This window comes from Triturus cristatus, chromosome 2_1, assembly GCF_964204655.1.
Source record: "Triturus cristatus chromosome 2_1, aTriCri1.1, whole genome shotgun sequence".
NCBI lineage: Eukaryota > Metazoa > Chordata > Amphibia > Caudata > Salamandridae > Triturus > Triturus cristatus.
In genome coordinates, this window is record NC_140581.1 from 49030593 (window position 1) to 49053583 (window position 22991).

At 45.3% G+C, this 22991-nt stretch overlaps 1 protein-coding gene across 1 annotated transcript in view; it reads left to right on the top strand.

Moving 5' to 3' along the window:
• The window catches only part of LOC146863703 (long-chain-fatty-acid--CoA ligase ACSBG2-like), a 456555-nt gene extending 433779 nt beyond the window's left edge, over positions 1-22776 (top strand). Inside the window, exon 13 of the mRNA XM_085627841.1 lies at positions 22264-22776. Within this exon, the coding sequence (XP_085483967.1) occupies positions 22264-22340 (77 nt within the window). The 3' untranslated portion in view covers positions 22341-22776. The remainder of the gene's footprint in view (positions 1-22263) is intronic.
• The last annotated feature ends 215 nt before the right edge of the window (positions 22777-22991 follow it).

Consider the following 22991-nt stretch of genomic DNA (forward strand, 5'->3'; position numbering starts at 1 on the left):
TTCAGAGGAAGGGGCCTCACAACAGACCACACAGGGCAGGCAGGAGGAGCAGTTGCAGCACAACAGACCAGGGAGGGCAGAAGGGTGTGGCAGTAAAATGGACCATGTAGGACAGGAGGAAGAGGATAGGGGCATGGCATGTGGACAGGCAGGGTGGAGGTGGCAGGGACAGGTTACAGTCATCTGACAATGCTAGACAGGTGGGAGGGGAGTGGCAGCTCAACAGAACACTCAGAGTAGATAGGAGTGGCAGGTCCATGGGACATGGTGGGCAAAAAGGATGGAGCAGGGGCTCCTGACAGAGCCCAATGCTGTGTTACACCCACCATTGCCTGCCGAGTGCCACACACCTCTGTGTTGTATTCCACTAGCTAGTGCATATGCTATGACACTCTCTAGCCCATGTGCACTGTAACACCACCCCGTGAATATGTCATGCCACACTTGTCTTCGCACGGGTTATATTGCCCCATCTAACGTGCCTTCCTCGATGCCTATGTTATAACTAGGCCTGGGAGGCAAATTCCGTTCCGCTCGCGGAATTTGCGTAATTTGCGTAATTTCGCGTTCCGCGGAAAACGCAAAATTGCTCAAAAGTCTGCTTTCCGCGATTTCGCGAAATTTTTGCTTGTTCGCGTTCTCAAAATGCATGTTCGCGAGATATTTCTCCTCGAGCACGCAAACAGCAATTGCGAACAGGAAAAAAGCATCGCGAACAAGCAATTCCGCGTGTTCGCGGAATTTCTGCGTGTTCGCGGAGATTTTTTACTTTTCGCGGAGATTTGCGTAACGCAATTACGCAAATTCCGCCCACCCCTAGTTATAACGCACAGTGCTATGCCATACATATTACAATCTGGGATCCACATCTTTGTCACAGTGCATATGCAACGTTACACTCCCCAGCACATATTTTATATTACAACTTTAGAGACTAGTTAGGTTACACAACACTGCCCTGTGCATATTACACTCCAAGGCGCATATCGCATAGCAAGCGCTAGTGCCTGTGCTATCTCGCGCTCTCCAATGAATCTGTCATTGCGCACAATGTATTGCATATCATATTTCACGCCCGGTTCATCTTATATCACACTTTTTGTTGCATAGTTTATACCATGCACTATATCTAGTTTTCATTTTCAATCGTGCTCTCAGGACTATTTTCTATATAACACTGTGTTCACCTACCCTTTTCACGGGCATTACATTTTGCGATAGGGGGTGGAGGGTCAGGGGGTGTTTCTGCCAAGTGAGCCCGGAGTCACAGTCACAAACGTCCTCTTCTTCCTGAATAAAAGTGAGATTATGCTGCATACTTGTTCATATTTTAAGTATTTCGTACAGACACACGTTTTAAAAACAATAAAGTTCCTAATACCCGCCTTCTCTGAACAGTTAGCTTGCTGCCCCATCCCCCTCCTCCCTATCCTCTGTTGTGTGAATCCATGGACTAGCCTCCTCCCTCCTGCCATGCATGGTCTGATGTGCTGCCGCTGCCCTCAATTTAGTATGATGTACGAGTCCACTCCTCCTGCCCTCCATTACCCAATTCTATGCCCCATCATTGACCTCCTGCTTAAACTCTGTGCTTAGCTTGTTTCCCCTATTCTCCTTCCCCCTGCCCTCCGATGTCTTTGTGCATGCCCCTGCTCCATCCTTTTTGCCCACCATGTTCCATGGACCTGCCACTCCTATCTACTCTGAGTGTTCTGTTGAGCTGCCACTCCCCTCCCACCTGCCTAGCATTGTCAGATGACTGTAACCTGTCCCTGCCATCTCCACCCTGCCTGTCCACATGCCATGCCCCTATCCTCTTCCTCCTGTCCTACATGGTCCATTGTACTGCCACACCCTTCTGCCCTCCCTGGTCTGTTGTGCTGCAACTGCTCCTCCTGCCTGCCCCGTGCGGTCTATTTTGAGGCCCCTTCCTCTGAACTTTCTTGTCTGTGCACAGGTCCTGACCCTCCCTTCTATCCTCCATCGTCCTTTGTGCATGCCCCTGCACCCTCCTTCTTGCCCATCATAGCCATTGTGCTGCCACTAACCCTCCCACTTGCCATGCATGGTCTTCTGTGCTGCCATGGCCCCTCCCACCTTCCCTGTGTGGTTAGTTAGCTGCCCCTGACCCCCTCCCACCTTCCCTCCATGGTCTGTGTGTATGCCATCACAGTCTCACTGTTGCTCTTCATGGTGTGTCTTGCTTCTAGTGCCCATCCTGCCTGACCTCCATGGCTATCTTACTGCTCCTGCCCTGCCCCCTTGCCCCCAGCCCTCTGTTTACATGTGCAGACCCCTACTCCCTCCCTCCTGGCTTGTCTGTTCCATTGTAATGCCCCTGATCCGTCCCTCCTGCCCTTTATGGTCTGTTATGCTGCAGCTTTCTCTCCTGTCTGTCCATTATGGTCAGCTAGCTACCATTGCCTCTTGCACCTCTGTTCTCTGTTGTCCATGTGCATGGTCCTGTCCCCTCCCTCTTGCTTTCTATTGATTGTTGTGCTGCACTCCCATCCCGCATGCCCTGTGTGGTGTATTGTGCTGCTGCAAACCCTGATGCCTGCCCTGCAGGGTCAGTTTGGTGCACCTCTCCATGTCCCTCCTGTCCTCTGTAATCCAAGTCCATGTCCCTACCCCATTTCCTTCCATGATCCAATGTACCATACTTGCGAACATTTTGAACTTGGTAAGAGGGAGATTTTGAAAAAAAACTGGGGTATTGATTTTCCCCTTTGAGTTACATTGAAAAAGAGGAGATTGTAGACAGGAGACAGATCAAATAAAGCCCATTTGAGCTTAAAAACATTGGACGTTTCCTGGCTGAATCGGGTCTGTTGGCATGTATGGTTGTACTACCATTGCCTCTTCCTTCTGCCCACAATGGTCTATTACATTGCCACAGCCTCTCTTGCAAGTCCTGTATTGTTGGTTTGTTGCCCCTGCCCCCCTTTCCACTGCCCTCCATAGTCTGTTGTGCTGCCACGGCCCTTCCTGCCTGCTCAGTGTGGTTAAATTGTTGCCTTTGCACCCTCCTACCTGCCTTCAATTTTCAGAGTCCGTGCCCCTGGCCTCTGCCTCTCAACAGTATCCTAATGAACAACTAGATTGCAAACATTCTATATTTATTACAAAAGTGTGGAACACCTGACGTCATCTTGATGTAATCAAAACTGTAATACCTAGAGCATTTCCTTTAGAAATTACATATATGAGAGGGTCTTATTGGCATCAAAATTATGATTAGTGCTCTAAAAGACTAAAATAAGGACATATTTTCTGAGTTTTCAAATAGCGACAAAGCACTTTTAAATTATTTGTTATCTTTATGTTTTTTTATCCAGTTGACCACTTGATTAAATGTTGCACTTAGGGGAGAGGATGTGGTGTTACTTCCAGAACTGCAGACTTTGCAACTGGGGAACCAGGTTGGAGTTTCTGCTTCAGCTCGACATTCTGTGATTCTGGTCAAATCACTTAGTCTCCCCATGTCTACAACCAAAATGAATTTGTTCTTGTGTAATGTAACCAATGCTCATGTAAAGCACTCCAATACCTGACAAGTCTGCACTATATAACACTGCAAAAACACAAAATAATAAGTGTTTTGCACACTTCTGTCATTGGGCTATATTTGGGCTACATCTGGGTGATTTTGGGCTACATTTGGGCTCTTTTGTCTCCGGTGGCCATTTTGGGAGATTTATTTGTTATGAAGTTTCCTAATTTCCTCATGTACTGCAGTCTCCTCAGTAGGAAATGCTTTCAGTTTTTTACTTTGATTCCATCATGAAAGTATTCAGATATGTCACACATTTGCCATAAATTCTGAATGTTAGCACTCTAGTTGCTCATTAGATCACTGTAGTAAAACTACTGTTCACCATGGAAGTCTGCTCCTGGTATTAAAGGTGCATGTTTCAGTCTGCATGTCAGAATTTTTTAATGAAATAGAAGAGGATTTGAGAAGTCACTCAAAATGTGCCCTCATTTTCTTTCTTCAGCATTAATCATAATTTCTATGGCAAAATGAACCCCCTCATTGTGTTCCTTTTTAAATTAAATGTTTTAAGTGTTACCAGTTTATTCCAATCAAGATGGCTTCAGGTGTGCCATACTTTTGTCATAATGAAGACAGTAAGCGCTCTAGTTGTTTTTAAGAACACTCTGGGACATTCTGTCATTGGGCTATACTTGGGCTACATCTGGGTGATATTTGGGCTACATTTGGGCTCTTTTGTCTCTGGTGGCCATCTTGGGAGACTTATTTGTTATGAAGTTTCCTAATTTCCTCATTTACTGCAGTCTCCTCAGTAGGAAATACTTTCAGTTTTTTACTTTGATTCCATCAAGAAGGCATTCAGATGTGTGACACATTTGCCATACATTCAGAATGTTAGCACTCTTTTTGCTCATTAGTTCACTGTAGTAAAGCTACTGCTCACCAAGGAAAACTGCTGCTGGTATTGAAAGTGCATGTTTCAGTCTGCATGTCAGAATTTTTTAATGAAATAGAAGAGGATTTGAGAAGTCACTCAAAATGTGCCCTAATTTTTCTTTCTGCAGCACGAATCATACATGTTTTAAGAGTTACCACTTTAATCCAAGCAAGATGGCTTCAGGTGTGCCATATGTTTATCATAAGTAGGACTGTTAGCGCTCTAGTTGTTCTTTGGAACACTCTGGGAAGCTGCAGTAGAACACAAAGGAATCAACTGACAGTCTCTGCCCTTGTTGGATGTACATGTTTTACTGAAAATGTCAGACTTCATTCTCACATGACTGAGAAAGATAATGTGAATTTACAGAAAATAAGCTCTCAGTTTAGCTTATAGATCACCTTCCAAACCTCTGTGGGAAAAGCATGAGAAAATATTTTTCTCTCAATCATGATATCCAAGCAGAAGGCTTTTTCACATGGTGAAATCACCTTAGAACATACCACAATTCCTTAAATGAGAATGGTACCATCAACAAATGATTTGTAATGTAACTAAAGTCTTAAAACCTTCTATTAACTGCAATGCTTTTTAATGAGGTGCTATCATGTATATTGGTCCCAAGATGGCTGCCAACACTTCTTGGATGAAGTGCTGACAGCCAATCAGATCTCAGGATGAGATGTGTGGTTAGGCTTCGCCCACATATGTATATGATTTTACTTTTGATTCTCTCAGGAACTACTGAACAGATTGACACCAGACCTGCAAAAGGCACTTCCCTGATCTGAGGACTACCTCTCTGCCAAATTTCAAGTAATTCTGTTCAGCCGTTCGGGCTGTACCTTGGACTAAAGGTCCCTATGGAAAATTGCATGGGGAAAACGTGTTTTGGGACCCCCCTTTTTTCTCAGCCCCCGCTTAACGAATTCCCCCGAGACTTTTAGGGTGGGAGCGGAGCAGAGCGCCCCACCTATTTTGAAAATTTCGCGAGGATTCGATAACCGGCGCCAAAGTTATTCCAAATAGAATGTTGCGGATTTCCTATGGAAACACGGTCCTAACTATAACTATCTACTGGCGACCGCCAGTAGATAATATATATATATATTCACTTAAAAAACGATAGGTTTCACACATGTTATAGTTAGCTGGACATTTCCCTCATAAAAAAACAATGAAATTCCCCCGTTATAGTTAGTGCAGGCAACTATAACTCACGCGACCGCAATCCTCTGCTGATGACGTCAGATATTACATCACTGTATTTAGACACCTATTTACCCATGTCTTCTTCCATTAATCTTTAGCTATACATATATTACAAATATTTATTTTTCAGAAAGACACATATGTAATCAGTGATGTAATATCTGACCTCATCAGCAGAGGATTGCGGTCGTGTGAGTTATAGTTGCCTGCACTAACTATAACGGGGGAATTTCATTGGTTTTTTACGAGGGAAATGTCCAGCTAACTATAACATGTGTGAAACCTATGGTTTTTTAAGTGAATTTGCAAGGTTTTTTATATGCTAATTCCTAACTATAACGTGTGTGAAACCTATGGTTTTTTAAGTGAATTTGCACGTTTTTTTAAATGCTAAGTTATGTATTTATTAATATTTCTTTTTCAGGTTTTTCACCGTGCGCGCACGGTGCACGCTTATAGACATATGTACTTTTAACTGAAATTTTCTCAGGAACTACTGAACAGATTGACTCCAGATATTCAAAAGGCACATCCCTGACCTGAGGACTACCTCTCTGACAAATTTCAAGTAATTCTGTTCAGCCGTTCGGGCTGTACCATGGACTAAAGGTCCCTATGGAAAAAATGCATGGGGAAAACGCGTTTTGGGATCCCCCTTTTTTCTCGGCCCCCGCTTGACTAATCACCCAGAGACTTTCAGGGTAGGAGCGGAGCGCCCCACCTATTTTGAAAAATTTGCGAGGATTCGTCAACCGGCGCCAAAGTTATTCAAAATAGAATTTTCAGATTTCCTATGGAAACACTGTCCTAACTATAACTATCTACTGGCGACCGCCAGTAGATAATATATATATATTACCTACTGGTGGTCGCCAGTAGGTAGTTATAGTTAGAACCTAGTTTCCATAGAAAAAGCATTTATTGATTTGCTAATAACTTTGGCGTAGTTGGACGAATCTTCGTGAAATTCTCCCAAAAAAAACATCTATCCAAGTCAGCTCCTATCCTGAAAGTTTGGGGGTGTTCGTCAGCAGGGGCTGAGTAAAAAGGGGGTCCCAAAATCTGTTTTTCGTGTGTTAATTTCCATAGGAAATTTTGAGACAGGCTACAGCCCGAACTGCTGAACTGAATTACACCAAATTTTGTAGAAAGTTAGCTTTTGGTTCAGAAAGCGCCCTGTTTCTAAATGGTGTAAATCCGTTCAGTAGTTGCTGAGAAATTAAAAAAATGAGAGTAAAAAAATCAACTTCCCATAGGAAACTTTATGCAAGGCTACAGCCCGAACTGCTGAACGGAATTACACCAAATTTTGCAAAAAGGTATTGCTAGATTCAGAAAAGTTTTGATATCTGGGGCAGCGGTGGGTTCGCACACCCTCTCGACCACACACTTCACTGTGATTGGCTGCCGACACTCTAAACCAGGAAGTATTGGCAGCCATCTTGTGACTGTAGAACCGAGTCACAAGAAAACAGTCGAAAAAAGATTAAAAGGGAAGAAAACGGGGCAGGTTAGAAACACCCTGACTCCCTAGTTCTACTCACGGGGGTCCCACAAGGACCCCCAGGACCAAAAATTATTTTGTATTTATAGATAAAAACGTCAGAATGCACGCTGGATGCGCAAATCCGGAGGAAAAAAAAATGAAGCGGGGGCTGGCCCACTTCATTTAAATGAGCCCCCGGGTGAGCCAGGTTCCGGGGGAAATCCTATAATTATATTGCAGGGGCCTGCCGGGCCTCGGCAGCCCCAGTGACCGCCACCTCCCTACGGCTATGTAAATTAGGAGCGGGAGAGCACACGGTCCTTCCGCAGTCCCTGGGACCGCCACCTCCCCGGGGCTTGTTTTGAAATATTTGGGGGTGTCTGAGGCCCCCCTCAAGCTCCAGGGATCTCCACTCCTCTGTGCTTTAATTAAATATGCAGGGGGGCTTCACGTGCTACCCGAAGTCCCGGGGAACACTACCTCTCCTGGGTTTGAAAATAGAGGGAGGGGGCTGCACGGTTCCCCTGCTGGAGCCCTTGATGGCCCTGGGGACCTCCACTTCCCAGGGCCGGCTCTTGCAATGTCCTGGGGAGCTCACCCCTGGGACGTTGTTTGGTATGAGAGGGTGAAAGCATGTCTTGCACACTGTCATAGCAAACCCTGGTTGCTTCGTTGAAGCGAGAGGAGGAAAACCGGCTATTGGTTCAATGAAGCAAAGCAGGATTGCTTTCGGGCAAGGGGATCTAGCATGTCCCATTGCTCAAAAGGAATGCCGGCTGCTGCAGGAGGCGGGATGCCGGCGGGACCATGGGCGCATTTGGGCTCCCCCCACGGTCACCAACAGAGAGGCCAGGCCCCGGGGTATGGGTCCCCTCCCTTCGAAAAATAAAAAATGTAGATGTGGGCATGCCTCGGGGGATGGGGTTTCCGAGGTGAATGTAAATTAATGAAAGTGAACGCTTTTTATTTTTGAAAAAGGGACCCTAGAGCAGCCCCCTAGTGTGAATACGAAGGGTGCGCGGCTCTTAGCGCAGTCCCCAAGTGTAAATACGAAGAGTGTGCAGCTCTCAGCGCGGCCCCCTAGTGTGAACGCGCTGGGTGCGCGGCTCTCAGAGCTGCACTCGAGCACTTCTCAGGTCTTTAAAACACTGAGAAGCATATTCTCAAGGACACATCGCCGAGTTAACAGCACTTTATCGCAGCCAAAATGGTGATAAATTTAGCGCACCATTCACAAGCTGGTGCAAACAGCCCATATCACCAGTTTACCAGCGATCGCAGCCTCAAAAAGCATCGTCACGGATGACCCCGGCAAATATTGCTAATGAGATGCAGAGTAGGCGTTTCCGTGCAAAATGTAGCAAACATACCACTTTGCAACTTTCTCAACCACCAGCAAGATCGGCGAAGAGAGTACAAAACAGGCAATAAGGTGCATTAGCACCAGGAAGTTTAGACGTGCTCTGACCTGGTGTAAAGTCGGACTACAACCTGCAACATGAAAGGGATCCCAGCCCACAGCCACACCTGAATGACAACAGATGCAATGGAGCCAACGATCTTGCAGTTTGGTCACCTAACAGTGCCCCGACAGCCACCGCCACCAGCCCCTTGTCTGCCATCCCCCTGACCCGCCCGACAAACAAATGTGACAGCAACCTTCCCAAATCTGGAACGTAAAAATTATGATGTCGCACAATTATAATAAAAAAGATGCATGTGAGGTCGGACAAATGAGAATCTCAGTCATCTATGGATTTACAAATAAAACATTTTATTTAAACAAAACAACAAAATTAAATTAGGTACATCCATTGCGTGTCATCCCTCAACAATCTGTGAATTACAGCCTGCAAGACAAAAAGCAAGATAAGATTGTGCGTCATGCGCCCATCAGAGGAGAGATAGCCAGAGAAAGAGTAAGCGAGAGGAAGAGAGAGAGAAATAAAGAAAGAGTGAAAGAGAGAGGAAGAGAGAAAGAGAGAAAAAGTGTGAGAGAGAGGAAGATAGAGAGAAAGAGAGAAAGAGTGAGAGAGAGGAAGAGAGAGAAAACAGAGAAACGGTGTGAGAGAGAGGAAGCGAGAAAGAGTGAGAGAGAAAGGAAGAGAGAGAGAAAGAGGGTGAGGGAGAGAAAGGAAGAGATTTAGAGGGAGAGTGAGTGCCGACACTGTGGACAAAACCCTTACAGCTCACCTTTCCACCACCGGTGTGTCTCCAACCACGTGCCCGGACATAGTGCAGCCCTCAAGCTCACACATCTGAAACATAGTATAAAATCAGTAATGGCAGAGTACATACAACTGCACATGCCTAAATTGCTGTCCCGCCCCTTCACACCCAGGCTGCTGCACCCCATCCACTCCTGCCACCCAGAGGTGTCTGCCCGCCCCTGTGCGCCCAGGCTGCTGCACCCCATCCACTCCCACTGCTCAGAGGTGTCTGCCCACTCCTGCGCACCCAGGCTGCTGCATACTATCCACTCCCATCGCTCAGAGGTGACTGCCCGCCGCTGCGCAAACAAGACTCTCTGCTCACCTTCCACCAGCAGCATGTGTCAAAGAGGGCCCACCACATGCCGTAGCAACCTCCTCAGTCGTGGCATACACACAGTCAAGCAGAGCTCACAATTCAGATTGGGTCTTGATTGCCAGGATGGTGTACCAAGGCCACGCATCATCGCAGGCTGCACACCCGCTGAGCTCTGGTGGCACTAACTCAGTGGAACTCAAGTCATCGCCACGTGGCGGGAGACCCGTGTCAGGGGGGGGGCAACAATCTGTGAATCACAACCTACAAGACAAAAAGCAAGATAAGATTGAGAAGAGAGAGAGAGAAAGAGTGTGAGAGAGAGAAAGGAAGAGATAGAGAGGGAGAGTGAGTGCCGACACTGTGGACAAAACCCTTACAGCTCACCTTTCCACCACCGGTGTGTCTCCAACCACGTGCCGGGACATTCTGCAGCCTTCAATCTCACTCATCTAAAACATAGTATAGAATTAGTAATGGCAGAGTACATACAACTGCACATGCCTTCATCGCTGTCCCGCCCCTGCGCACCCAGGTTGCTGCACCCCATCCACTCCCGCCGCTCAGAGGTGTCTGCCCGGCCCTGTTCACTCAGGCTGCTGCACCCCATCCACTCCTGCCACCCAGAGGTATCTGTGCATACCCAGGCTGCTATACACCATCCACTCCCACCACCCAGAGGTGACTGCCCGCCCCTGCGCACCCAGGCTGTTGCACCCAATCCACTCCCACCACCCAGAGGTGTCTCTCCGCTCCTGTGCACCCAGGATGCTGCACACCATCCACTCCCATCGCCTGGAGGTGTCTGCCCACCCCAGCGCACCCAAGCCTCACTGCTCACCTTCTGCCACCTGCGTGTAGAAAAGACGGCCCACCACGTGCCGCTGCAAGCCCCAAGCCTGGGGCCTGCGGACAGCGCACCCTCCACATCATGCAGCCCCGCTCCACAGGCCACCAGGTCTAACTTTGGTGCTGCATCTTGATTTTACCATGGCAGAGGACATAGCAGTGCACCTGCTATCATCGCAGGTTGCACACCCGCTCAGCCCTTGCGGTGCCACTAACTCTGTGACCAGTGAGGCCATGCAACATGGCGGTAGGCCCGCACTGTTTGATGGCTCAGGCCTACACTGTGGTCCAGCAGGGCACACAAAACCTGACCTGTCTGGACCCCCGGGATGGGGCATCTGCACACTCGCTCAGCACTTACAGTGCCTCTACCTCAGTGCACTGAAAGTCACCGTCCTGTGGCGGTCTGCCTGTGCTGGCCGCAGTGCATCCGGTGCCACCAAGTCTGAAATGGATATGGAGTGGAGCACGTGCGCCCGGTCCTTTTTATTGGCAGGGTCACGTGTCCTGTGACGCCTGTGCTTGATGGGTGTGGTGTAGGTGTAAACCCGCTGTCAGGGAGTGGCTGTGGCATACTGACAACTAGACCTGTGAGCAGCAGATCACTAAAATAAAAACCTGGGCCATGTAGCGTTGTTGTCCCTCCCTGCATGCGTAAGTGGAGTGGGTTGGCCTGGCGTATACCAGGCCTGCGTGAGGCTGTGAACAATAACTCTGGAGCTCTGGGTGTGGTTCCGTCCTGGGCTGTATGAGGAATCAACTGATGCAGGTGTCCCTGTTGTAGTGCTGCCACCACCCGGGCCACAAGCACCAATATGTCACCCTGTGACCCAAGTCCCAAAACATGGCCAGCATAGAAGATAGGGGGAGTCATTGACTGTACATTGATCCATACTTCCACACATGAAAGATCAAGCACATGACATATCTGTGTGGATATGAATGTTTATTGCACATTCAGTGGAGTGTTGCAGCTGTAGCAATACAGGGCCATGCAAAGCCCAAATTTCCGTTTTTGGCACATGGAGGGCAGCCAATTAGAGCCAAGCTCATGCTCGGGAGTTAGGCTCCGCCAACATATGTACTTATCCAATCACTCCGCCAATTCCAAAGCATTTATAAATTCACTATACACTCTCCTTGCAGTAGATCCAGTCTCTACCTATGTAGATGCGTGGCCTTGGTACACCATCCTGGCATTCAAGACCCAATCTGAATTGTGAGACACAGAGGACACAGAAGGAGAGTGAAAGGGGGGGATTGAGATGAGGGTAAAAAAACAAGTAAAATACGGATGAAAGACACAGAAGAAGAGTGAAGGGGGAGCTTGAAGTCAGGTGAAATTGACAGAAAACGGAGGAAAGATCCGGAAGGAGAGTGAAGGGGGAGATAGAAGTGAGGGAAAAAAACGAGTGAAAAAGGAGAGAAAAAGCAGAGTGAGAGAATGGAGACAGAAGTCCAGTGGACCACCAGGGATGAGGCATAGGTGAAACCTGCTCGTGGAGGAGGGCCTTGAACACCAACACTCGAGAGTGCAGGGGCTCCGGGGGAAGGCCTCACTTAATGGTGGAGCTGCAAGTGAAGAAATGCAATTTCCCTGACAATGAGTCAATGAGACAATGAGTCTGACGTTTAGAATGGGATGATAATTTAAAAATGCAGAAAAAAGCATAGGTTTAATGTCCATTAAAATTAGAAATTAGCATTTAAAAAAACTCTGAAATTCACTGAAAAAAACATAGGTTTCAGGGACGTTATAGTTAGTTGGACATTTCACTCGTACAAAACCATAGAAATTCCCCCGTTAAAGTTAGTTCAGCTAACTATAACTCAAGCACCCATAATGCACTGCTGATGACATCACTTATTACATCATTCATTACATGGTCAGTGACATCACTGATGACATCTCAAATTACATCACTGATGACATCACTGATCGCACCCCTCTCTGACACTATCTTCCTCCTCAATTCCTCTGCAATCTTCTTCTAATAATTTGCCTTAGTTCCCTCCTCGATTCTTCCGCAATGTTCTTCTAATTAATTGGCTTAAATTCCAAGTCTGCATATCGATTTTTCTTCAGCATTCGCTCAGCTCTCGGACAGCATCCCGGTCTCTCAGCGTCTCAGCATCGTTTCACATTCTAACTCACTAAACTACCTCAATTATACCTTTCTTTTCTCATGTACCACCCATAAATGTTTCAACTTTATGAAACTCCTAATTCTGATTAGACAGACAAGGGGGGAATGATCATCACACCATGCTAAGTTTAATAATTTTCTATGGTTCTTTGTTTAATGTTCCTGCCCCTTAATTCTTATTCCCAAGCTTTATTTCCCACCCACATTCCACATCTTTATCAATAAAAATGAATACATGTAACAGTTGTCTGTTCCATAAGCAGGATGTCCAGCAGGTTCCCAGGACATGTAACAATGATGGTCTTGGATGGGTTTCAAAATGGACATCATGGCTTCCCTGCTTGTTATTACTGTGCCTGCGTAAAAATTGTGTGGAATACAGGCTTCAGTCCCACTCGGAGGCCCAAATACGAAGCAATAGAGAAATCAAAAGGAAACATTAATTTCAAAATAAAATGATTTCACTGTATACCACCTATCTCTAGTCTAATCCCATTTGCTTATAAAAGCTCTCCCCGCATTAGCACTTAGTAAATAGCTTGGTTTAGTTTTAGCAAAGCAGTTGCTTAGTATGTGAGCTTGCAAGCAGCCATTTTAAATGCGTTTGCGCAGGTTGCAGAAATTTCCCTCCAAGCAAAAGAACGTCATTCTGGGTAGAAGCAGTTGACGCATGCGTAGTACAGTTTCCCGCGTTAACAGCCATTTTAAGTTTCACTCAGGTTACTTGTTAGTAAAACACGTAAGCAAGCTTCATCTTGCTAGAAATGCAATGTAGTGCATATTAATTTACACAATACCTTATTAATTCAGCATTACGAGTTATATGAGAGGATTGCAAGTCTCTTTTATATGAGTCCTTGCTCAATCAATGCTGACTATGACAATCCTGCTCAGTGTAGTGTCCCTGACTTTGGGGTTGAAAAGACTTTCCCTAGGATCAAACCAAGCTCCCTTCAGAGCTCTGGTGATTATAGTCCAGCAGTCTTTTATCCAATTGTTCAGCTTCTCTGAAGTAATCCTCTTTAGGGAGTCAACGTCTGCATATGCACACAAATTGGCCAAAGGGGAGATTATCCCTCAGAACTTCTGGATGGTGACTAGTGTATCTACGCAGCGAGTTGGTGTCATTAGGCTTGTATAGAATGGTAGAAAGTTTATCTTCTTTGTGTTTCACTAAGAGATCCAAGTAACATATTCTGTTTTGCTTGTTAGTTGGTAGTAATTGACAAATCTCTATTCTGGTTGTTGATCTTCTTCTCCATGCCTGAGTAGAAAGATTTTATCAACAAACTATTTCTAGGTGCACATGTAGTCATTGAACAGATTGCCTATGTGGTATATTGTTTTTTTAATTCACCCCCACACAAACTTGCCACATTGTTTGGCAAAACATGCCCCCATAGCTACTACCTTAACCTGCTCATGGTAATTGTTCCTAAACATGAAGACATTTATTTTTGTGCAACCCCAGATAGTTCCTGATTTAATTCCTTAATGGGGTCTTATTGTCTGCATCTGAGATAGATTTCTCAATTATCTCAATGTCTTCAGTCTGGGGGATAGTGGCGCAGAGAGGTTATACATCCTATGTGGCCATAATGTCTTACTTAACCCCTTCAGTGCCCCGCCCTTTCCCCGCCCTGTGCCGAGCGTTACATTAGCGGGCGGGGTTCATGACGAGATAGTCTCGTCATGGGCACAGCGCAACCGTGCTCCATGACGAGACTATCTCGTCATGGGCACTGAAGAGGTTAATCTCATATGTCAGCCCTTCTCTACTGCTGATTAATTGCATACTTTCACATATGAATGAATTTAGGGGACTGTTCCCTTTATGTTGAATCTACATAAGGTTTCTAGCACAGAACCACACACAGACATTATGGGTCCACTTGATGATTTGTGAATGTTCTTGTTGACAAGTGTATTATGGGTTTCATCAAGTGTGGTTGTTAAAATTCTTGTTCTTTGTCATTAATGATACCTTAGTCCAACGCCCTGCAATTCACCCTCCATATGTCTTGAATATTCTTGAGGAGGTTGTGTGTCAGTTTTGTGTACTGTCTCACATCATTGAGCTGCTTTTGTATCTCTGCCTCATAATCTCTTGTGCTCTGTATTATAATGGCCCTACCTTTATCAGCTGGTTGTAAGGTTGAACCTACAGTGCTTGCGCTGTTGTGATCTGTTGTGTGTACTTGTGTGGTGTGACTCCTCCCACACTTTTGGGTTGGCTTTTGTGTGTGTCTCTGGAAAATCATTGACTCCAACTGGCTAATGGTGGGTGCATGTCCCACCTTTTTTTAAAGTTAACTCCCACAGAGTATTGCCGTGGGAGCAAGCAGCGGCACACACACTGCTTGTTTTAAATGTTGTGTCATGTACAGTGAATGTTTCCAGCTCCCCAAGGCTACCACTGTCCCTTGCAGATGAAGTTGAGTGAAGACTGCAGAGCAGCGGACCAGGAGACACCCTTCCCCAAGTGTACTGATTGTTGCTTGCAGTCACCTCGGCTAAAAAGGGAATGTGGTGTGCATTTTAAAGTGCCATATTTGATTTTAAACACACAGTGTCAGACATGACGGTCACCACCTTGTCACTATAAGGCATGAAGCTGTGCCAGAGTCAAAGGCACGCCCCCTCACTGTGGCGGGTGTACAAATGAAAAATGTGCCTCAGTCTTCGTTTACCCCTGAGATAGATGTCCCTAGCTGAGCTAGACTAAACCCTGTTTGAGTTTCCACATGCAACGATTACAGTCACCTATATTTACCTTCCCATTCGTAGGAGGCGCTTGGATATAAATATTTATCTGTGAACAGTCACCACCAGTCCTGCATTCAACAGGTCCACAGACAGGGTTATAATAAATACCTTTACACACTTAAGGCACTTCTTTGTTGGAGAGCAGTTTGAACCATTTGACGGGAGGCTAAGGGGGATCCCTCGCATAAAAAAGAGTAGGGTGGTAGAGTCAGAAGATAGCGAACCTTACTCTGCACTCAGAGTTAGCTAAAATCCCGTACTGCAGACCGTGTGTGAGACAACAGAGCGGCCACTCTGTCCACAGAGCTGTACTGTTCAGATGATGTAAAGCCCCTCTACACCGGCAATGGTAAGAGCCGGTTCACCACCAAAACAACCCAGGCTAGCCAGTTTGAGTGGTTTTTCCTGGGTTTACCACGTTACTGTTTGGGGAAAATTTTGAAGTTATGGGGGCATATTATCAAGAAACGGCGTTACAATTATCGCCGCTTTAGCGGCAGAAAACTGCCTCTAAAGCGGCGATAATGGGCTTGATAATATGCCGCAGGGAATTCCAACAGAAGCCCATGTTCTGGTGTCAACATGGGCTTGTAAAGAATTCCCAAGGCCATATTATCAAGCCCATTATCGCCGCTTGAGTGGCAGGTTTCTGCCGCTAAAGCAGCGATAATTTTAACGCCGTGCTTGATAATATGCCCCATGGAGCGGGCAACGAGCTACACAGGTAATATCTGCACCAGGTAACACATTACTACATTTGATAAAATGCATTGGTCTACAAGGGTGTGGAGGTGTCCAATATGTTATCAGTATGCATGACCATATGGATACCTGGAAATTTGTGAAAAATGGGTGCTCATCAATGATAGCTACGGGGTTGGGTTGTAACATGTGTCATCCTCCCTGCTCCTATAAGAAGCTGTGTGTTGCAGGTACTGTGGTGTAAAATCGACTTGTTTTGCTAACGGAGGCTGTGGCACTACCGCCAGAGCTGGTAACTTTCATGCTGGGGAACCGGGTTCGATTCAGGGCGAGGGCTCAAACTTCCTGTTATTCTGGGTAAACCACCCTGAGCCTGCCACAAAACAAGCATTTGCAGTACAATATGTCTTGAGTGTTTGAACTGTTGGCATTGTAAATGACAATGCCTTTTATTTATGTGTCGGTTAAGAAAACAGATGAATAAAAGGCATTGCCATTTTCAATGCCAAGAGCTAACTAACACTCTTGCAAATGCTAGACCTATTGCATTGCATATGCCTCTTATGATTATCACTGAATTTTAGTATGAGGCGGCCAGGACCGACCGTTCAATATTCGATCTGTAAATATGAAATACACATTCTCCTGTTTTGCAGTTCCTTGACTTGTTTCAGAACTATTTTCTCAAAAGCGGTAATGTCTGCACGTAATTGGTGTGTGATTAGATAGAATGTAGAAAGGATGGAAAGGTTTATACCCGTCAGACTTGTAGGTTCAGGTTAATCTTTGATGAAATGTTTCAAGATAATCAGTCACCCTAAAGAAACTGTAAAGTTCACCTTTAATTTTAAAGACATTTTGGGGCATATTATCAAGAAACGGCGTTAAAATTATCGCCGCTTTAGCGGCAGGAAACTGCCACTAAAGCAGCGATAACGGGCTTGATAATATGCCCATGTGAATTCCCGTAGAAGACCATGTTCTGGTGTGAACATGGAGTTCTATGCGGCATATTATCAAGTCCATTATCGCCGCTTTAGCGGCAGTTTTCTGCCGCCAAAGCGGCGATAATTTTCATGCCGTGCTTGATAATATGCCCCCCCGGTTTCTTGGTCAGAACAAACCCCAGACTTTTTCTGAGTATCAAGTCCTCATCAATGGTTTAGTACATGTTCAGAGATGTTGAACATAGGGGCGGCTGTTAATAGTAGGGTTCTCTACCAACTGTTACATTGATTACGGGTCTGTGTCTCCCCTGGCTGGTAGTTGTTCCTGTACCATCCTCGCCATCTTACTCTCCCACAAACCCTTGGCCTCCCCCCACCATGCTTGGTATACTCTAAAAATGCCCTCGCGGACACCAGATGTACAGATGTCCCTGTGTTGCTTAAGTCAGGAATTTCCTGGTGTCTGATCCATCTTATGATTCAGAGAAGGTGACTCTTTCATGTGTGCATGAGGTGTTGGTGAATGTCTGTATGTAATATTCTGCCCTGAGGTAGTGGTAGAAGGGCATAACTGGAATAATTCACTCTAGTGTGGATAGGTGTAATTACAGGAAAATTACTTGTAATTATACGTAATTAAACAATCCAGCACTTATATTTTCTTGGTTCAGAATGCACCCTTGTGTTCAAAAGGGGCCCGGAGATGCGTTTTGTGCTAAAATAAAATGGTGCTAAATGCTACTGGTCACTCACAGCAGTACCCAACAGCAACTCTCTCTCTCTAACATCATTGTTCCTGTGCTCCTGCAGTAGAATGAGTTTTGCCTCAAATTACTCAAAATTGTGTAATTTCTGTAATTTTGCATCACAAAAGTGATGCATAATTGCTGAAGTTACTCGGGTGTAAATAACATTTGCCCTTGCCCACATATTATATGGGCTTTATCCTTCTGTACCTTGTGTATTTTCTTGTCCAGGTTGATAGAATGGAAATTGTCGATTGATTTCTGTACTTTATCTAAGACGGCCTTAGCATTTTCAACGGCATTATCACTTTTAATAGTGTCATCCAGGTCACTGTTCTCTTGTTTCAGTGCATTCAATGGGGCAGATTTACAAGCCCCTTGCGCCACTTTTTCAGACGTTTGCGATGATTCAGCATGATTATGCCACCCTGAATAACAGGAGTTGCTCACCCCGGGTAAAAATAATTTGCTTATTTCTCACTTGCAATCCTACAGGAATAAGGCCACCCTTCAAATACTCTGTCAATAGTTTACCATGTTGTTGACTCCTAGCTGCCTCTTTGTTAGGGTTCTTCAGTTCATCCAGGTCATATTGGGTATTTGTGGTGAGAGTGTCGCTTAACCCAAGAAGGGAAGGTCCCCCCATGATCTCTGATATGTATCCGTCAGAGCTTCTTTCGCTGTACCCTCTGACACTGTTGTTAATGTAAATGTGCAGATATTTATATAGTGCAAATCACCAACCGGTCTCTAAGCACTTGCTTAGGGAACCCGTCCTGGTATTCCCCTGTGAGATAACCCAGCAGGGCATCCACAAGGTGAAAGCCAGGCATCCCGCCGCGAGGGGCCATTGTGGAGATTAAGCAAGCTATTGCCCAGAGTTGCAGAGTGTGAACCCATGAATCGAGTATGCACTGGAGCGAGAATTATCGAGTCCATGGACAATTTATGGACTCAAGACCCAGCCGAGCCGGGAATTGAACCCTGGTCCCAGGCTGACATCTGCTTCCAGGTCTGCCTACTCTAACCAGTGAGCCACACTTCTCCACACTTCACTGTTGTAATGTGTAATTCAGGTGTATCACAACAATGTATTTGCTGGATACCGCCTGCTGCTAACTACATCACCCCAATAAGGACAACCCTAGATGCCCACAGTGAAATGGATAATTCCACACAGTTGTCCTGTGGAACTCACTCCAGGAATACCTATAGTATACCTTCAAGGTATTCAGCTGAACTGCACAATGATTAGTGTTATGTGTTAGCTAAGACCCACTATTTCACTCCTTGTGGACATTAGATTGTTATTCGTAAGGTCCGGGGGAGACCCTACAATTAAAGCACCCTGTTCTCTGGTTACAGAATTGAATGGAGGAAATATATAAATAAATACAATCCTCTAACATGAGCTGTGTTTCAAGCTGTTGATAACCAGGGATATATATATATATATATATATATATATATATATATATATATATGTCCAAAGGTTGCCCCTGAGCTTAAAGACGCCACTCCACAGGGGAAAAGGTAACACCTTTATTAATTCAAACCGGCTCACTTTCCCAATTGGATTCATCTCCCCTTACGCGTTTCAATGCTCCTGCATCTTAGTCATAGGGATGGGGGACGACAGAAAAACACGGAACAGACTGCAATGTCATTTTCCCTTTTAAATACAACCATGCTCCAGTGCGTGGTATGTTGGGTATTGTAGTCCAAAATCACCCCCCTCGATGGGGTCCGTGTAATTGTCAATATTCAAAACTCCCCAAATATTTTCAACAATGTTTGCAGCCCTCCAGTGGGCCTCAGGAAAGAGCTCCGGTTTCGTTCGATGATTCCTCTGTGCTGAAACCTGGCTGCCGTTTTTCAAGCAACCAGACAGACCTGATTTCCAGTTTGCCAGGCGGTGCAATCTTCCACGGCCGAGGCCGCCGTGTAACAACATGTCCAAAGGTTGCCCCTGAGCTTAAAGACGCCACTCCACAGGGGAAAAGGTAACACCTTTAATAATTCAAACCGGCTCACTTTCCCAATTGGATTCATCTCCCCTTACGCGTTTCAATGCTCCTGCATCTTAGTCATAGGGATGGGGGACGACAGAAAAACACGGAACAGACTGCAATGTCATTTTCCCTTTTAAATACAACCATGCTCCAGTGCGTGGTATGTTGGGTATTGTAGTCCAAAATCACCCCCCTCGATGGGGTCCGTGTAATTGTCAATATTCAAAACTCCCCAAATATTTTCAACAATGTTTGCAGCCCTCCAGTGGGCCTCAGGAAAGAGCTCCGGTTTCGTTCGATGATTCCTCTGTGCTGAAACCTGGCTGCCGTTTTTCAAGCAACCAGACAGACCTGATTTCCAGTTTGCCAGGCGGTGCAATCTTCCACGGCCGAGGCCGCCGTGTAACAACATGTCCAAAGGTTGCCCCTGAGCTTAAAGACGCCACTCCACAGGGGAGGGCTGCAAACATTGTTGAAAATATTTGGGGAGCTTTGAATATTGACAATTACACGGACCCCATCGAGGGGGGTGATTTTGGACTACAATACCCAACATACCACGCACTGGAGCATGGTTGTATTTAAAAGGGAAAATGACATTGCAGTCTGTTCCGTGTTTTTCTGTCGTCCCCCATCCCTATGACTAAGATGCAGGAGCATTGAAACGCGTAGGGGGAGATGAATCCAATTGGGAAAGTGAGCCGGTTTGAATTAATAAAGGTGTTACCTTTTCCCCTGTGGAGTGGCGTCTTTAAGCTCAGGGGCAACCTTTGGACATATATATATATATATATATATATATATATATATATATATATTATCTACTGGCGGTCGCCAGTAGATAGTTATAGTTAGGACCACGTTTCCATAGGAAATCCGCAACATTCTATTTGGAATAACTTTGGCGCCGGTCGACGAATCCTCGCGAAATTTTCAAAATAGGTGGGGCGCTACGCTCCGCTCCTACCCTGAAAGTCTCGGGGGAATTCGTCAAGCGGGGGCTGAGAAAAAAGGGGGGTCCCAAAACGCATTTTTCCCATGCATTTTTCCATAGGACCTTTAGACACAGCTACAGCCCGAACGGCTGAACAGAGTTACTTTAAATTTGGCAGAGAGGTAGTGCTCAGGTCAAGGAAGTGCAAACTGTTTATTAACCATTAACAACGATGTGCCTAATACGGCCTCCGTGTGCGGACGGTGCGCGAAGCGCATCGTGCGTACATGGTCCATTTAGCGTAACGTGGGCACGCGGTGCTCACTGTGCTCACTGTGCTCACTGTGCGCGCACGGTGCGCGAAGCGCACCGTGCGCGCACGGAACGAACTGCGTAAAGTGGGCGCGCACGCCACGAACGGCGTAAAGTAACTTAGCATTTAAAAAACCGTACAAATTCACTGAAAAAACCATAGGTTTCACACACGTTATAGTTAGGAATTAGCATTTAAAAAACCTTGCAAATTCACTGAAAAAACCATAGGTTTCACACAAGTTATAGTTAGCGGACATTTTACTGATAAAAAACCATTGAAATTCCCCCGTTATAGTTAGTGCAGGCAACTATAACTCACGCGACCGCAATCCTCTGCTGATGACATATGTGTCTTTATGAAAAAAAAATATTTGTAATATATGTATAGCTAAAATTTAATGAAAGAAGACATGGGCAAATAAGTGTCTAAATACAGTATTAGCATCAGCAGAGGATTGCGGTCGCGTGAGTTATAGTTGCCTGCACTAACTATAACGGGGGAATTTCAATGGTTTTTTATCAGTAAAATGTCCGCTAACTATAACTTGTGTGAAACCTATGGTTTTTTCAGTGAATATATATATATATATATATATATACATATACATACATATATATAGTATTTAGTATCAATCATATATATTCTCTTACACCAGTTCTGCGTCATCTGCACTTTTCCATTCAATGGTTCGCACCTTATCCTATATGAAGAACAATGTCATTTCTTCCAAGGAGTTACGTTGTGGGTCATTACTAGTGTTTATGTATCAACAGAATACTAGTTATCATACATTTCAATTGAACACCTTGAAGACAGACTGCAAGTATTTCGAAATTGAGTTCCACTGGACAACAGTTTTTTTTAAATATATTGAATGACTCTGGTCCATGTGGACATATAGGGTTGTCCTTGCTTGTCTTATATTGCAAGGGGGAGCACATGCACTTCACCGCTGGTTAGTAGGGGAAAAGTGCACAGTGATCTACAGACAGCGAAAATATCAAGGCAGAAATCTCGGGAACACCTTGCGAATGATGATCATTTCTGACCATGATATTAATTAACCAAAGAATACCCTTTGATGACTTACAAGAGCCACTGTCCCACTATAATTTACTGCTACAGGTTCCTGTTTCAAATGCTTGGGTGTCCCTTGTTTTTAACAGACTTCTCCTCTTTGGCCACAGGTCCCACTTTGAAGCTGAGGCGTTCCGTGGTCACGACGAAGTACAAGGAGTGCATTGAAGAGCTCTACAAACTCTGACATCTTTTAATGAAGAATGCCAGCGTGTGATTGGGGTGCTTTTGAATTAGTGTTTACAATTTATAAATGAAGGATTGTCATGTTGGGTAGAGGACAGACCCAACCTAGATGTTCGAAATATCCGCATTATGAATGTACATTCATGGAATCAGAATATAGCATTAGAATGGCATTTATCTGACCCTCCTGAGAGTATGCTGGGTACATTTGCTCTAAACAAATTGGTGGCAGATCAATATATACATCGAATATATCACTTTAATATTGCATCCGCTACATCAACTACCACTATGTTGTAAACTAAGTAGATGGAGTAAATAAAGATTCTTGAGCAGGCTCTAAAAGAGAGGGTTGCATGGAACCTTTGCTCCCCACGCCAGACCAAGATTTTGGAAGATATACAAACAAAAAATAAAAAGTATTGGCAAAGCCAATCGATAAGAGCTATTGACTTCGCAAATATCTTGTTAGACATGCTGTCTAGTATTGTGGCTGCTGTGCAGGATGTCTAACAATAAAAGACACAATATTGGGCCGCCTCGTAATTTTTTAGGTGCATGCTTGCATTTAACAAGCCTGTACATGTGTACAAAAGAACACAGTGGGCCTGATTCACAAATAAAGTTACCACCCATAACGTTCTGACTGCGG